This window comes from Nanorana parkeri, unplaced genomic scaffold (genome assembly GCF_000935625.1).
Source record: "Nanorana parkeri isolate BGI_ZX_2015 unplaced genomic scaffold, ASM93562v1 scaffold789, whole genome shotgun sequence".
In the NCBI taxonomy this organism is placed as follows: Eukaryota; Metazoa; Chordata; class Amphibia; order Anura; family Dicroglossidae; genus Nanorana; species Nanorana parkeri.
The window spans coordinates 745,108-760,725 of NW_017307057.1; the positions used below are offsets into that span (position 1 = coordinate 745,108).

The following is a 15,618-nucleotide window of genomic DNA, read 5'->3' on the forward strand; positions in this document are numbered from 1 at the left end:
TGAGGAAGCATCTCCCCGCTGCACTCCTGCTTGTGAGCCACAAGGAACTTCAATTGGTTTCTGCTGTCCACCGATAGTGACTTTGGTCACCTCCAGCCATCTGATCCTCGCCTGCTACAGCTGTCTGGGTTTTGTGAGTACCTGAGGCCTTGCATTCTACCTTGAGCTTTCTGTTTCCTTAATGCCATGCGGTAACAACATGTCTTAGTTCCGGACATGGGAATGTGGGATGTTCCCACTATTCTGGGTGCTTGCAGCTCACACATTACGAACGGTGCTACTACTGATGCAACCAATGTCTGCAGCCTGGAATCCTGTAGGATTGTCTATTTCCGGACATGACAATGTGGAGCGCTCCCACTATTCTGGGTGTTTCCAACACACACATTACTAACGGTGCTATTACTGATGCAGCCTGGAATCCTGTTGCCCTCTGCTCCTATCTCCTAGTCTATCTTGTCTTCAAAGTCTTTCTTTGACTCTGCCCTCTCGGCTGTGGTTTTTACTAGTCATTCAAAGCTTAAAGGCCCAAATCACCCAGTTATTTGCTGACTCTGATTGCAAAGGCCCCAAGCACGCTCCCACGCCTTCCCCTGCAGATTCCTTATATGATCTACCGGCAGCCTTGGAGTTGTCTGAGCCATCAGCTGCTGAGACTCCGATTCAGAGTCGCTCAAGTCTTAACCTGAAGAGCTTGCCTCTGAAGAGTTGTAGTCTTTTGCCATTACTCCCAATTTAAAAAGAGACTGTTTTGTCTCTTATTGATGTGGTGCATACCACTCTGAAACTAAAGAATCAGCCTTTTGCTTCTACCAGTGTTATTCCCAGTCTTGTGTCCTTTGGGGTCTGTAAGACCACAAAATACTTTCCCAGTGCACCTGCTGTTCCAAGTCATCCACTAAGGAGACAGTTTAAGAGGAACTTGTAAAAAATGTGGTCTCCCCACTGGATCCTGCATTCTCCCAGCTTAACAAAGCAACCACCATAGTGGTGAAGGATGCGTCTGCCTTTAAGGACCCAACCAGTAAACCATTGGAAGCCCTATCTAGTGCTCCGTTCTTGCTTGCAGGCCCTGGTCTTCACCCATATCTGTTGTGACCCTGCTTTACCAAACCCTGGCTTACTAGTAAGAGTCCCTTAAAAGAGATCTTGCCACTGCTGTGGTTGATTGCTTGGTCATAGAACGTTTGTAGCAAATGGTTGTAGCTATAAGCTATAGTTTTGATGGTTTGCTGGACGTTTCCTTATCTCCCGCATGGGTCACCTGTCCGTACAAATTTTCAGGATACTTTGGTTAAACTGTGTGACTGCGAAACAGTTCACAGTTTCCATATCCAAAAGGTGTAACTGTTCAATTTGGGCTTTAAAAGCAATGAGTGTCTTCATTCAGTTGAGAAATTCTGTATAGAACCACCAGGTCGGTCATCACCTCCCTTCATCAGAAAGACTTTTTAGCCATCATTGAGGATCCAGACGTATAGTTGTGAGAAGAGGTAGAGCGCATCCTGTCCTGTCCTGTCCAGCCTTGTCCTCTGTGTACATCCCAGGCATTGACAAATGGCAGGCAGACTTCTATAGCCGGCAACTTCTGGACTCGGGAGAGTGGTACCTACACCCAGAGGTGTTCCAGGACCTGTATCACAGGTGGGAGATGCTGGATGTGCACTTTCTGGCTGATTTGCCGTCAGGTACAGGGATCTTCTAGTGAAAGCAGTGGATTCACAGTGACTCCGTGGGGTCAATACCCTGCACCATGCCTTCCTCCCCTGAAACGTCTTCCTTGTCTTGTCTGTCTGATGAGAATTCTGGCAGAGATCCGTGGGATCTACCAGATCATCTGGATCTTCCCACATGAGTCCCGTAAGGATGCACCAGCTTCTCATTCCACCTCAGATAAACCATTATCGAATCTTATGGTCTTAAAGATTGAGTTCCACCCTGTTTTGTCAAGGCCCACTCTACTAAATCTGTGAGTGCTTCTTGGGCAGTTTGGCATCAAACAAACAACTGTTTCCCAGATTTTCAAACCTGCCACTTGTTGTGACCTCATCTGATGCCAGCTGTGTGCGTAAGGTCTTACAGGCGGCTGTTTGAGCTACAGACAGTCCCTAGTTTTTTCGGTTTTCATGGGCCTGTTTAACGTTAGTTTGCTGTTCTCTCAGCTGGACTGCTTTTGGGTGTCCCTAAGGTTTAAGACTTTCTGTGTCTCTCAATGTCCCTCAATGGACAAGAACATTTTTTTGGATTTTGTACTTGGCGAATAATTCAAAATCCCTTTCTTGGAGTCCATTGAGGGACATAGGGCACACCCCTCTTGCTTATTATTATACTCTAGGTACTGCTCTGCTACAATGATGTTGAGGCATGATGGTAGTAGGAGAGGTTATCCTGGGCTTGTTTCAGTTTTTTCCTTTGTTTGCCAGTGTCCTCCTAACTTTCTTCTATTACATTGTTTTGTATTGTAACTGTACTGTTTCTCTTTATTTTGTAAAGTGCTTTGCAAACTTTTGGCACTATGTAAATCCTGAATAATTTTAACTATAATTCAATTTGGGGCAAAAAAAAAGCTGTCAGGTACAAGAGATAGGTGCAGATTTGTTTTACATTTATTCCGTTAGGGTAAGTAAACATGTGAGATTTTGGTTTGGTGCAGGTTCCATAAAAAGCTGGGTCAAAGCTGTCTAATCAAATTGAAGATGGTCTGAACATACATTCAAATTAGTAAAATAAAATAAAAAATGTTTGCCAATTCCCTTTTGTACCACCAGTATAGTATGATGCACTACAGGTCAGGGAATTCTATAATCCTCTGTTATAATAAACATTTTCTTTTGTATTTCCATGTACCCTAAAGAAGTATCATCACAAGCATAAAACTTTCCTTAAATCCCACAGTGAGCACAGTGCACAATGCACTTGCCCCCATTTACATCTGTGCTGTGGTTCCTGAGCAGCCTTGTCAGATTGCTAGCCCCTCCTCCCTACACTTGTATCTGACATGATAAGCAAAAGAGACAGACCTTCTGAGTGACAGCTCTGAGATAAGGCAGCATGTTGGAGAGTGCACACTAAGGCCATGCAGCCACAGCTACCCCTCCTCTACAATTGCCAGCTATCCTTCTAATCCTGCAGGCCTGTCTGTGCCTCCTGTGCTCGCCAAAATGTACATAAAACACATAGATAGCTTTGCTGAGTCCAGGCAGAAAATAGCAAGACGGTTTGGGCTTAGTAAAGCTAGAGTTTTATGTAAATGTAAGGGATCAGAGTAGACCACAGACAGGGCTCCAGTATGTGCACTTCCCTCAAGGAACACCCATATTTGGGACTTCAGCCTGGGGAGGAGCTATAGAGCCTCTTAACATTTGCTGGCTAGAGTTATTAAATAACATGACCAAAGTTATTTCTGAAGTTTGATTTATAATAATGCGAAGTTCTGTTTTTCAGGTTTATGGTGGGATGTGGAAGATGTGATGATTGGTTTCATGGAGAATGTGTTGGCCTAAACCTTGGTCAAGCACAGCAGATGGAAGTGGATGACAAAGAGTATATATGTGTAAAGTGCTGTGTGGAAGAGGAAAAAATGGATACCTCTGAAACCTCTGCTTCTAGTGATAGTCAGAAACCAGATCTACTCCAAGAACATAAAGCTGTGGAAATTCATAAACCCGTGACAACAGGATGTCAAGGTGTACCTCATGAAAAATCGAAGCAGGCAGATGATACCATAAAACACAAAGTTAAAATTTCCAAAAAGGTACAGTTTAAGTCATAATGGGCTATTGGTTTAACCCCTTCATGACTGAGGCCCGTTTTTCATTTTTTGCACCCATGTTATATTCCACATTTTAGGCCTGAAAATGACGTAAAACCCCCCAACATTATATATTTTCTGAATGCCAAGACCCTATAGAATAAAATGGTGGTAGTTGAAAATTTTTATGTTGCGCAATATTAGCGCAACTCCTTATTAAACCCCCAAATTTAGTGACAAATTTAATTAAATGCCCCAAAACACAACAAATTACCCATTTTTTTAATGAAATATAAAAGATGAGGTTACAACGAGTAAAACGATACCCAACATGCCCAGTTTACAAAAAATAAATCATTCAAAGTATTATTGCTGAAAATGTTCTTACCCTGAAAAGTGAAAACTAATATAACCAGCATATCAAAGGACTAGCAAGCGGCAATATATGACATTTTTGTTTTTGGATTTAGATAGGTTTAGATACGATATAGATTAGGAACAAAAGAGAGCGCCTCCATAGTGTAAAAATTGTATTTAATAGTAAAAACACGCAGCTCTAAGGCTGTACTTACAACAGTTCGGTAGAATAAAAACCAGTAGAATAAGGTGAGAGGACGGAACCCTTAACCTCGATCCCTGTATTGATAAATGGTTTACGCGTTTCTGGGGCACGCCCCCTTCATCAGAACCAATGAATGAACACCCCCTGTATCCTGCCTTAAATCTTTGACAGAGGGTCACGTGGGATTTTTAGTCCAATCATCCAGTCGGTGTTGGAGGCTTATCTAGAGAAGGCAGCTGCAAGTGATCTCTAATTACTTTTCAGCTCGAGCTAATCCACAATATAATGTCATACATGGAATGGACATAATGTGGATGCGATAGCCGCCTAATTGACATAGATCAGCTCAGAAACAAGAGTGTGTTTCAGACTGACAGTAACGATTACTTTTAAATATTCGTCCCCATAGGAGTTACTCAATAAATGACAGACTGACATATTAAACCGGCAGCCAAGCAGGGAATTCGATTTTGAGCTTAAAGGAAAGTAATAAACACGATGTACCCCTATAGTTTGTATAGTATGACCAAAATCAACTGATGGTTAATAAAAAACTATAAGGAGTCATTTCCCAGTTCTCAACCAGGATGATCTATACGCCGCAGACTGACAAATGCAGCTGCACAAAGGATACAAACAATTCATACAACAAAACTTAAATAGTTGAAACAGTGTATTTATGCACTAGCTACTTTCAAAGCCTGGAAAATAAAAACACTAAAGCTGTCTCTAGATGGCCTCCACACTAACCTATGAAAATGGCGGAACAATGTATCTATTTGAAAAAAGGGGATATAAACCCAGCATTTAAAAGAATTTCGATAACAGAAACCCCTACTGTCTCAAAGTAATTATTATTTAAAAATGGATGTAATATATTAGAGTTATTACTTCAAGTGATTACTATAAAAAATGGATGTAATATATTCAAGTGATTACAACAAGTGACTTGTGATGAGAAATGCATCTTATGAAAATCATTAGTGTATAAAATAAATTAATATATTGCACATATCCAAAACCCATAAACCAATTCACATACATTCGTCTTTGGCTGGTAGATGTTAGTGTTCACCAATAGAGCTGGATGGAAACCAACCATAATGGGAATTGTCCCAGCCATCAAAATGCATTGAAACTAATAAAAGTGTGTACTAACATCCACTGGTGCATAAGTGATCTAGATATGAGTTATACAAATAATGAACATAATATTCAACATCAATAACCGCAATATATGGATGTCAAAGTAAAACACCTAAATTCTTTAAAAACCACTGCTAAGAGTGGCACCGCTGTCGTATATTCCCAACCCCTCTAAACGAAAAAGGATCTACGAAAAAGGGATCTACTCCCTAAATAGTCGGCACTTTAATGGAAAGGGAAAGGGGAAAAAAAAAACAATTATTTTTTTTTTTTTTTCGTTTAGAGGGGTTGGGAATATACACACACACATTCTACATTATTTTAGAAATGTCCACTTGGGGATGTGAATGCGTGTGTTTATCCATATGTGCTCGACAGCGGTGCCACTCTGGTGGACTGGTGGTCCATCTAATCTGTGCAAGCTGCCTCCATCGTGTTTGCTGTATTTTTACTGCTGGGCTCTTTTTGGATTTGAAGGCGCCGGTATTGTTTTGCAATCACGATATAGATTAGGTTTACAGTGTGCTAATTATGGATTAATTGGCACCACAACATAGCACATGAAAAAATTGAGATAATCTTTTTTTTTCTCTTTTCAACACAAAGCACCACAACCCACTACATGTGCGTTGTGGTGTGCCCTGCTGTTATGGTGAATTGTCGACTAATGTAATAGTGCATTGGGGTACAATCTGAATTGAACGGTAACGTGCCTCTTCATTGTTTGTGCATTAACATGCATTGCGGTGCCGTGTTTTATATATTTTGGGAACTTTTAGGTGTGTGTGTGTGTTATGGGTACCATCATTGCACAATGTAATGCCTGTGACTTTTCAGCAGGCTCAGGTATTGCCTTGTGAGAATTATCTTTAGCTATTTAAATACCAACCAAGTTACCAATTGCATAAACAGTATCCGAGAATGGTGGATAACACTGCTATGGCAAAGGTATGAGCTGAAAATGTACATTGTCATTTACCAGAGCAATCTATGTTACCAACAGGTTTACTTAAAAAAAAAAAAGAGGCAGATGTATGGAGGCTGCCATTGCTAATCTCTCCTGAGGAAAATGCTAACTGCTTGGCTGTCATGTTAAAGCTTTGACTTCAGTAATTCTGAGGCACTGACTCAGAACAAGCTTGTAAATCAGAAACGCCAGAATAGAGTCAGAGCTCCTTTCTTGCACAGTGACTTAGAACGTTTTGATGCCAGTGGATTAGCATGTGAGGCAACTAATATTTTTAAAGGACGTCAGTACAGGTTTATTTTCAAGCTAATCCCATTTCATTTATAAATTATATTATATTTATATATTTGTATATCTATAAAAGAGCTTTAGGAATGTAATTGATTTCCTTCATGCTGGGCCTATAATTCTAAACATTGTAAATGTCTCTGTTTAAAAACGGACTTAAAATATTTAATCTAATCTTAAGATTTTAAAAAATAGTGCTTCTAACACTATAATTAGTACTATTTTAAAGAGCAGAGTTATGAAATATGTTTGATTTTAGAGCTCTGGAGATAATAAGCAAGTCTTAGAAAGGAAGGATTTGGAAATGAAGAAGCATGCACCTGACAGGAAGACCTTGCAGTCTGCCACAGCATCTCACCGAGTCTCTGAGGAAAAACGAGAAAGGCCTTCAAAAGATTCTACAGCTGCTCCATCCAATGATGAAAAGACTCCAAAATCAGGTATTATTACTTAATGTAAGTGAAGTGTCTGTTTTAGTTAAGAAAACACTGCACTCCTTACAGCGATTCCGGTCCAAGTGAAAATAGTGGTGCTTGCAGTGACAATCACGGATGGCGCCGTGTACAACAGTCAATGAACAATAGAAATCACCAGCACTCCGTAAATGAAATTCAAAAAAAGTCCATTTATTTGGACTAAACGTCACACATATCACATAATCCAGATTATGCGAAATGTTTGACGTTTAGTCCAAATAAATTGACTTTTTTTAAATTTCATTTACGGAGTGCTGGTGATTTCTATTGTTCATTGACAATAGTTTTAGTTAAGTCGCATTCCTGTGACTCCTGCTGCAGCCTATCAATAACTGCACTGCTGGTGAATATTAAACCTAGATATTGCTGTTATGCTTTCTTATGAATGGGATGGGGATTTCTGTTTCACAAAAATATTTATGGTGCTTTTGATAACAGGTGCTAGTGAAAAGCAAGACATTAAAAGAAAGAAACCAGAAAAGAAAGGATCTTCATCAGGCGTACCAAATCCCTCTCCTTCTACACCAAAACCATCTGTTGACCAAATAAGGCAAAGTGTCCGGCAATCTTTAAAAGAAATTCTATTAAAGAGGTATGAAAATAATTTTAAAGGAAATAGTTGCACAGACTGTGGGGAAACAAGCCATATGTAAAAGTGGGCAACTTTCTTTGTTAAAAAAAAAATTAAAACTTTCTTTGAAAAAATAAATAATGTAGAAGGGTTCAGTCTCAAAGTCTAATGATTAAAAAATGACTTGCAGATATGCATTTGAAATCAGTTCATGGTCTATGTGAGGTCAGTTTGAAATAAGTTCAAGATAAGTTTGGCAGACAATTGAGGTGCATTCATTGACTTGGGTTAAGACATAACCCAAATAACAGCGTTTGGCTCGGTTATTCAGACGGTTGCCTTCGGCAGCTTTGTAAATAACCCTTTCAGTGTATGGAATGTCAGTTTGGCATTTTTGTAACCACATTTAATTTTCAGGTAACTACTAAAAGTAAATTTGAATATGCCTATTGTTTAATCATTATTTTAGAACTGTTTACTAAAATGTATATTTGTTGTTTTTTTTAAATAGACTTTCACAATCATCCTCAAAGATTCCCGAAGAAAGGGCTACCAAAGTTTCAGCCAAGATTGAAAAGGAGTTATTTTCATTTTATCGAGATACAGATTCTAAATACAAGAATAAGTATAGAAGTTTAATGTTTAACTTGAGAGATCCTAAGAACAATGTAAGTTTTTGGGGTTTTTTTCTTTTGCAAATATTAATCTATTTCTACTTATCAGCTTTGAATTGGTTACACATTCATTTTTTTTTATTTTTTTTTATATGAAAGGTGTTGTATAAGCGAGTCCTCAGAGGAGACATCACTCCAGAACATCTCATCAAGATGACACCAGAGGAGTTGGCATCTAAAGAGTTGGCAGCTTGGAGGCAAAGGGAAAACAGACATGTAATATTTTCTTCCTGCTTAACAGAAATGTGTAACATTAATATAAATAGTGTATAGTAGGAAACCAGCTGCACTCCTTACCGGAAAATTAGTAAACCTGCAAAGCAGGCGGGTGCTTGTAGCGACCACGGTCGGCACCGTGAACATATAGAAGTAGTAGAAATTGTCACCAGCACACCACAAATATGTACAGCAAAAAGTCCTGTAATGACAGATTGGCAATCTGTCATTACAGGACTTTTTGCTGTACATATTTGTGGTGTGCTGTTGACAATTTCTACTACTTCTATTAATATAAATAGGTCTCTGCATTTTAGGTGTCGTTCTAATTAAAACAAATTCTGCATTTTGAGAGACCTTATTTAATTGATTTGAATAGAAAACACTGGTCAACACACTGTAAATGTAAATGATGTGTGCACCATTTCCCTTTCTAACTACCTCATACATTAATGGGGATAGGCCTAACTAAAACCTGATTTTTAACATTTTTTGATGTAGCAAAATGGCTAGGGTGTATTACATTCCTTTATTTTTTACAGCGTGAATTAACTGATGATGTCCTTTTCACGTCTGAAAAATTTCTTTTTTTCTTAATCCTTGAACAAAGCAAAGTAAAACTTTGGTTCTCCTGTCCCCTCCATAGACTATTGAGATGATTGAAAAAGAACAACGTGAAGTGGAACGGCGACCAATCACTAAAATTACACATAAGGGTGAAATTGAAATAGAAAGTGATGCTCCTAATAAAGAGCCTGAAGCCATGGACACAGAGGTAATGTCTTCTTTTTCTTGTGACATATATACCTCTGTATATATGTTTGTGTGATAAATATTGATCGGTCATAAATTTGATTGCTTCAAATGATATTTTACTCAAGACAACAAAGGATCATTCAGTTCCATTGTTTGATCGTTCCAATAAAATTGAGCAGTAGCATTATTATGTTATAGTTAGCAATACTCATAACCACAGTTTCTTAACCCTTTAAATAATTTTCAGGTGTCTTGAAACTCTTGCTAAAATTATAGCATTTCCATGGAGGATCAACTTGATCTGTATGTTGTTGATATAAAAAATTAAAAGAATAAAGAAATGGTGTACCTAGCATATGTGATACACAGAGCCATTCATTTTTAACACTTCCCCGCTCTATACAGCAAAATAATCATGAAACAAATAATATCGATAACCAGAATAGGAAATGCAGATAGTGAAAATTGTAGTGTCCGTCTACATTTAATGGTTAGTGGAGAAATGCACAAAGACCTGTGTTGTCAACTTAATGTACCCTTACATTAGTGGTAGGTGGATAAGTGCCCTCTTACATTGGTTGGAAAGGTAACCTTTTGCATTGTTGGTTAGTTAACAGAGTAAAGGCAGGGTTACCTTACATTGGTGGTCAATGGAAAGAATGCCCCATTACTTTGGGGGTCAGTGAGAAGAATGCCCCATACAGTTGATAGTTTATGGTAGGGATGTGCAAACTGGGAAACATTTGGTTTGCAGGAGGCTTGGTTATCCCAGAAGAAGATCCTTTAAACCCAAACATGGCAGCAAACCCTACTGACATCCATAGATGCTGAATCTTTGTATTTTTTTTCTGGCATTTTTCAAGGCCAATGCAAGCTTTTGTTAAAACAAGAGCATGGATAGCTTGGCACTGCCACGGGGAACATGTAACAATCAAATAATAAAAAAAAATTACCATTCAGTATGGGAAGGGGGTTTTAATACTGCTTAAAAGGCAACATTAAAAATATACAGATCCTTTAAATAACGTTCTTTGGGCATATCTTAAACCTGCATTTGTAGTTGCGATGAAGATCATCGGGTGTGTTGCGTTGTAATGTTGGTGGTTTATTGTTAGTGATGAGAATCGGGTTCAGATTGAACCTGATACTGGTCTGAATTTTTCCTGTTCAGCAGAGAGGTGTGTGCATTCTGATCTGAACTTCAGCCCAGAGGAAGTGCTACATTTAGTAGCTCTTCATTTACCAGCAGTATTACTACTGGGAGGAGACAAATTCATTTTTTTGCCATGTATAAAGATGATTTGACTTTTGTGGTGGATGATGGGTTGGAGACATCTGAATTTATGCATTACTGTATATGAACAATAATCTATATAATTTGAGACTTTTGTTGAAGGAGCACACATGTTGCAGTCAGAATACAATAGCCGATGGATGAGACTTCCTCATCCACGCTATTAGCCCACAGGGCTAATAGTCTTCAACAAAAAGACTATTAGTATATGGCCAGCTTTAGCCTTATAGAAAATGAATTTCTAACAATTCAATCATCCGGGAGCTATCATCCAAGAAACATAGTAAGAGCAATACCATGGTACCATGGGGGTAATTTTTGGTCTACAACATGGAATTTTTTGAAAAACAAGCAAATAAAATGAAATTTTTTTTATCAGAGAGGTTAGAATAAAAGCAGTGTAGAAGTAACTTAAAATATGCTAAAAGTACAAACAAAGAGGATCTATTATGTGATACGTGGAGGAAGAGAGGAGTTAGGGAGGAAGGGGTAATTGCTCCTTTTTTTTTTCTACAAAATAAAGTATAGCACTTTATGAAATTAAAACAATTGTGTAGAGATGCTTACTTACTGCTTCTTTATAGTGACAAAGCATACCACAGAGTGTTGGATAAAGGAGTGCATTTGTAGCCAAAAAGAATCCAACATTAGCACAACAGATGTCTTCGAATATGTTCCTAAAGAAACAGAAATCATCTGGGTGCAGACTACAGCTCTTTGTAGGTATGGTGAAACCAGATGCTCCAGTTGCAACCTGTTGGAGGATAGCAGAACTGTGGCATCTTGTGCCACCAACAAACAGGATGAGATTAAACAACTTTCGAATTGTGATACAAGATTTGTTGTATATGTTAGATTTGTAAAATACAATATGTGGGTAGAAAAAGTAGGAGACTGCGATAGGGAGATCATTTATATGATATACAATGAGGTGTAAATACTAGTGTGGCGAGACAAGCTCATGATGCAAAAATAGATTCTCTAATAGTTCAAATAATAGAAAGAATTGAAAGACGTAAATAGAGGCATTAGAGTGACCTTATTAAATCAGAGGGAAGCATATTGGACATTACTTTAGAAAAGAGAATACCTCAAGAGCTAAATTATGTGTGTCGTCATGTCTCATTATTATGAATATTTTGCTCCTCTTCTCTTTTTGTTTTCCTTTTTTCTCTTTTTTTTAAAAAATTTTGTTCCTTTTTCTTTCTCAGTTTTTCCCCCTTTGTTATACATTTTCCCGCCTCCTTTTTATTTTTATTCTTTCCCTGGCTTCCTACCTTTCCTCCATTTTAACTTTATCCCTTTTGCCTTCACCTGGCTCTGAATAGACTGTTTGAAGTGTTGCAGGTTTACTGGTTTTTTAAATCACAGACTTTAATACAGACAGAAAATTTTGTTGGAATAATAAAAGAGCAAATTAAAATAAAAATCTACCGTTTTATACCTTTATCCCATCACTGCTCCTTTTTTTTTCAAATCCCTTCTCCTTCATAAATATGATACTTTTCATGTATATAATTACAGGAATCTGTCGTGAAACCCATTGAAAAGGAGGAAGAAGCACACAAAGATAAAGATCCACCTACTGAGTCTACATCAGACACAACAGCGCACCACAAAAATCACCTCTTTGACTTAAACTGTAAAATATGCACAGGTATGTTATAATTATTATTGGTAGAAAATCAAGGTGGGTGTGAGAGCAGTTTTTGGTTTGCTTTTTCCCTATGTACAAGTTAATCTTAAAGCAAGGCAAACACTTGAAAAACCCCAGCAAATGCTTGGCAAACACATATCAGTTGCCTGTGTGCACTATACTTTGTGCAAATACTGCAACTATCACTAGTAGTATCTTTATATTAGTAGAAGTGATCAGCTAATAAACTTCTTTGTTTATTTTATATAATATTTATTGGAAAGGCTTTAAGTATTTTTTTAGTCTTTTTATGCTTGCATTAGTACAAATTCTGTCTCCTAACTAGCAGTGGTATTCCACATAATTAGCTACTTAAAACAAGGGATTTGTGTGCTTTAATCCTATAATTTCAGACTTATTGAATGAATACTTAAACCAGTGTTTTTACAACCTGTGTGGTCTGACACATTTATGTATCACAGTATCAAAGGGTAATGTGCTACTGTTTCCTAACTGCTTGCAACCTGTGTGTCTGGTAAATATAATAAAGGGCTATCTGTTGTAGATGTTAATTTGTAAAAGCTTGTGTGGTAACTGGACAGAATATTCTAGTGAGGAACCATAAGCGGTGCAGGTTTTGTAAAAGGAGGGTGCAGCTTCACCAACGTGAGGAGAACTGCACAGATGGGTGTGAAAAGGAACAGTAGGTAAGGAAAGAGAAGGAAGAACATTAGGCAGGAAGAGAGTAAGAAAAAAATAATATTCTTGTTCAGAAAGAGGAAAGTGTGGTACTGTGCTGAGAGGAAAGAGCAGTGGTGTGCAGAGAGTGAGAGGAAAGAGCAGTGGTGTGCAGAGAGTGAGAGGAAAGAGCAGTGGTGTGCAGAGAGTGAGAGGAAAGAGCAGTGGTGTGCAGAGAGTGAGAGGAAAGAGCAGTTAAAAGCTAGTCCTATTATGTGCAGAGACAAGAAAGAGCCGTTATGTGCACAGAGAAAGGAAATAGCAGTGTTCACAGAGAGAGGAAAGAGCAGTATTGTGCAGAGACAAAACAAAAGCGCAATATTGTGCAGAGAGTAAAATAGAGAGGAAAGGGCAGTATTGTGCAGAGAGAGAGAGAGCGAACTGCAGTGTGTGTGTGTGAAAAAAGAGCAGTATTGTGCAGACAGTGAGAGAGAGAGAGGAAAGAGCACTATTGTCTCTGTCTCTCTCTCTCTCACTCTCTGTACAATACTGCCCTTTCTCCGTGCACAACACTTTTTTCTTTCACAATACGTTTTTTTTTTCTCTCTCCCTGCACAATACTGCACTTTCCTCTATCTCTCCCAGTCTGCAAAACACCGCTCTTTCCACTCTCTTTTTACACAGTACTACACTTCCCTCTCTCATAGCAACATTTTTTGTTTCTTTGTAATGAGGCCACTGTCAGTGAGTAAATGCATATCTTGCATCTGGTGTCTTTCAGTAGATTACAGATAAGTTTTTTAAGCTGATCAGGAACTCACCATTCAGCAGAAAGGCCTCTCTAGAATCTATAGCTGCTTTAGGCTTTTTGGGATTATTCTCGGGAGTGTTGTACAATACAAACAAATGGCTTTGTTGCTTTTGTTAAAATTATGAGATAACAATTACTTGTACTATTTTTATCTGAATTGGCCCCACATACAAATGTAATCAACATTAGATTTAATTTCATTGTGTGTAAAATTAGTACAACATATCTTAAAGGAGAGGCTGCAATTGTTGTTTTTTTCAAATCTACTATTGTTAGGCAACTCAAAACAGTGCTTTGGCCCATGAAGGACCTTGGCCTCCTGTTCTGAACATGGCAGCAATTATTTTCTTTACAGGATTGAGTAATTAGCCCCTTGCTCAGCCCCAACCACTGGATACCACTGCTTGTCTAGGTTATCACCAAAGACCTTAACAGCATTGTCTGCTGCACTAAAAGCTATGCTACTACGGTATAGCTCAGGGCTCAAAATTTCCACTCACCCCCTCGCAAATTGCGAGTGATAATTGCGTCGGGACGAGTGGAAATGAAGCTATTGAGTCTGGCACTGTCACAAACAGAGGCAGCTGTAGTGCTCGTCCAGCCACGGATGAGCAGCTCCTCCTCAGAGCGCAGGAGCTGACTAGGGGAAACGTCCTGGCTGCTTACACATGCTCAGTGCAAGCTTCCCAGAGAACTAGCATCAGTGTTCCCTGAGCAACCTGAGTTGAGTTCCCTGAGTGGCTCTGAAACCCGAGGTTTCTGCTGTAACTGTAAGTAAACTCTGCAGATGTTAGAGCAGTGATTAACCCCTACTGTGTCACAGGATCTATACAGTTTGGAATATGTAAGGTGACACATGAATGTATTGATTAATATGAGCAAGTGTGTATGTGTAATGCCCTGTGTGTTGTGCTGTGCGTGTGCCCTGTGTATTATGCTGTGCATATGCCCTGTGTGTTATGCTGTGCATATGCCCTGTGTGTTTTGCTGTGCGTATGCCCTGCGTGTTATGCTGTGCGTATGCCCTGTGTGTTATGCTGTGCGTATGCCCTGCGTGTTGTGCTGTGCGTATGCCCTGTGTGTTGTGCCGTGCGTATGCCCTGTGTGTTGTGCTGTGCGTATGCCCTGTGCGTATTTGCCCTGTGTGTTGTGCTGTGCGTATTTGCCCTGTGTGTTGTGCTGTGCGTATGCCCTGTGCGTTGTTCTGTGCGTATGCCCTGTGTGTTGTCCTGTGCGTATGCCCTGTGTGTTGTCCTGTGCGTATGCCTTGTGTGTTGTGCTGTGCGTATGCCCTGTGTGTTGTGCTGTGCATATGCCCTGTGTGTTGTGCTGTGTGCCTGTTGTGCCCTGTGTGTGTTTGTACTATGCCTGCTATTGGTCCAGCAAGAGAATGATTAGTTTGTTCCCAGGTATACTCGGTACATCTGTGCACAAGAAGGATAGGATGGAGTGGGGTCAGGCAGGGCAACTGGGGGTGAGTAACATTTAAGGCCTGGCTAGTAGCTCAGGACCTGAAATTTTGAGCCCTGGTATAGCTCTTTTAAGGATTATTTAAATTTGTATGCCACACCTCTATATCAAAGTTGAAATAACTTTGAGGCACAGTACCCAAACATAAAGTATGGGTCTTGGTGTCAAAATCATCCCTGCAATCTAAGCTAGCCACACAGTACAAATACGGTCTAATTTATGTCCATATATATGGGAGCTCATGTTTCCTTCTCCATGTTCTTAGCTCCTCTGGTCTTAATTTTCACACTTTTTTGATAAACAGTCAGCCAGAGTACCCCTC

The 15,618-nt window shown here is 39.2% G+C and overlaps 1 protein-coding gene across 2 annotated transcripts in view; it reads left to right on the forward strand.

The window, feature by feature from the left end:
- PHF3 (PHD finger protein 3) overlaps nt 1-15,618 on the forward strand; it is a 52,659-nt gene that overhangs the window by 24,981 nt on the left and 12,060 nt on the right. For both annotated transcript variants that reach the window (XM_018564857.1, XM_018564858.1), the window contains 7 exons: nt 3,445-3,754; nt 6,974-7,154; nt 7,629-7,782; nt 8,273-8,429; nt 8,535-8,651; nt 9,298-9,426; nt 12,226-12,358. In XM_018564857.1, the coding sequence (XP_018420359.1) occupies nt 3,445-3,754; nt 6,974-7,154; nt 7,629-7,782; nt 8,273-8,429; nt 8,535-8,651; nt 9,298-9,426; nt 12,226-12,358 (1,181 nt within the window). The remainder of the gene's footprint in view (nt 1-3,444; nt 3,755-6,973; nt 7,155-7,628; nt 7,783-8,272; nt 8,430-8,534; nt 8,652-9,297; nt 9,427-12,225; nt 12,359-15,618) is intronic.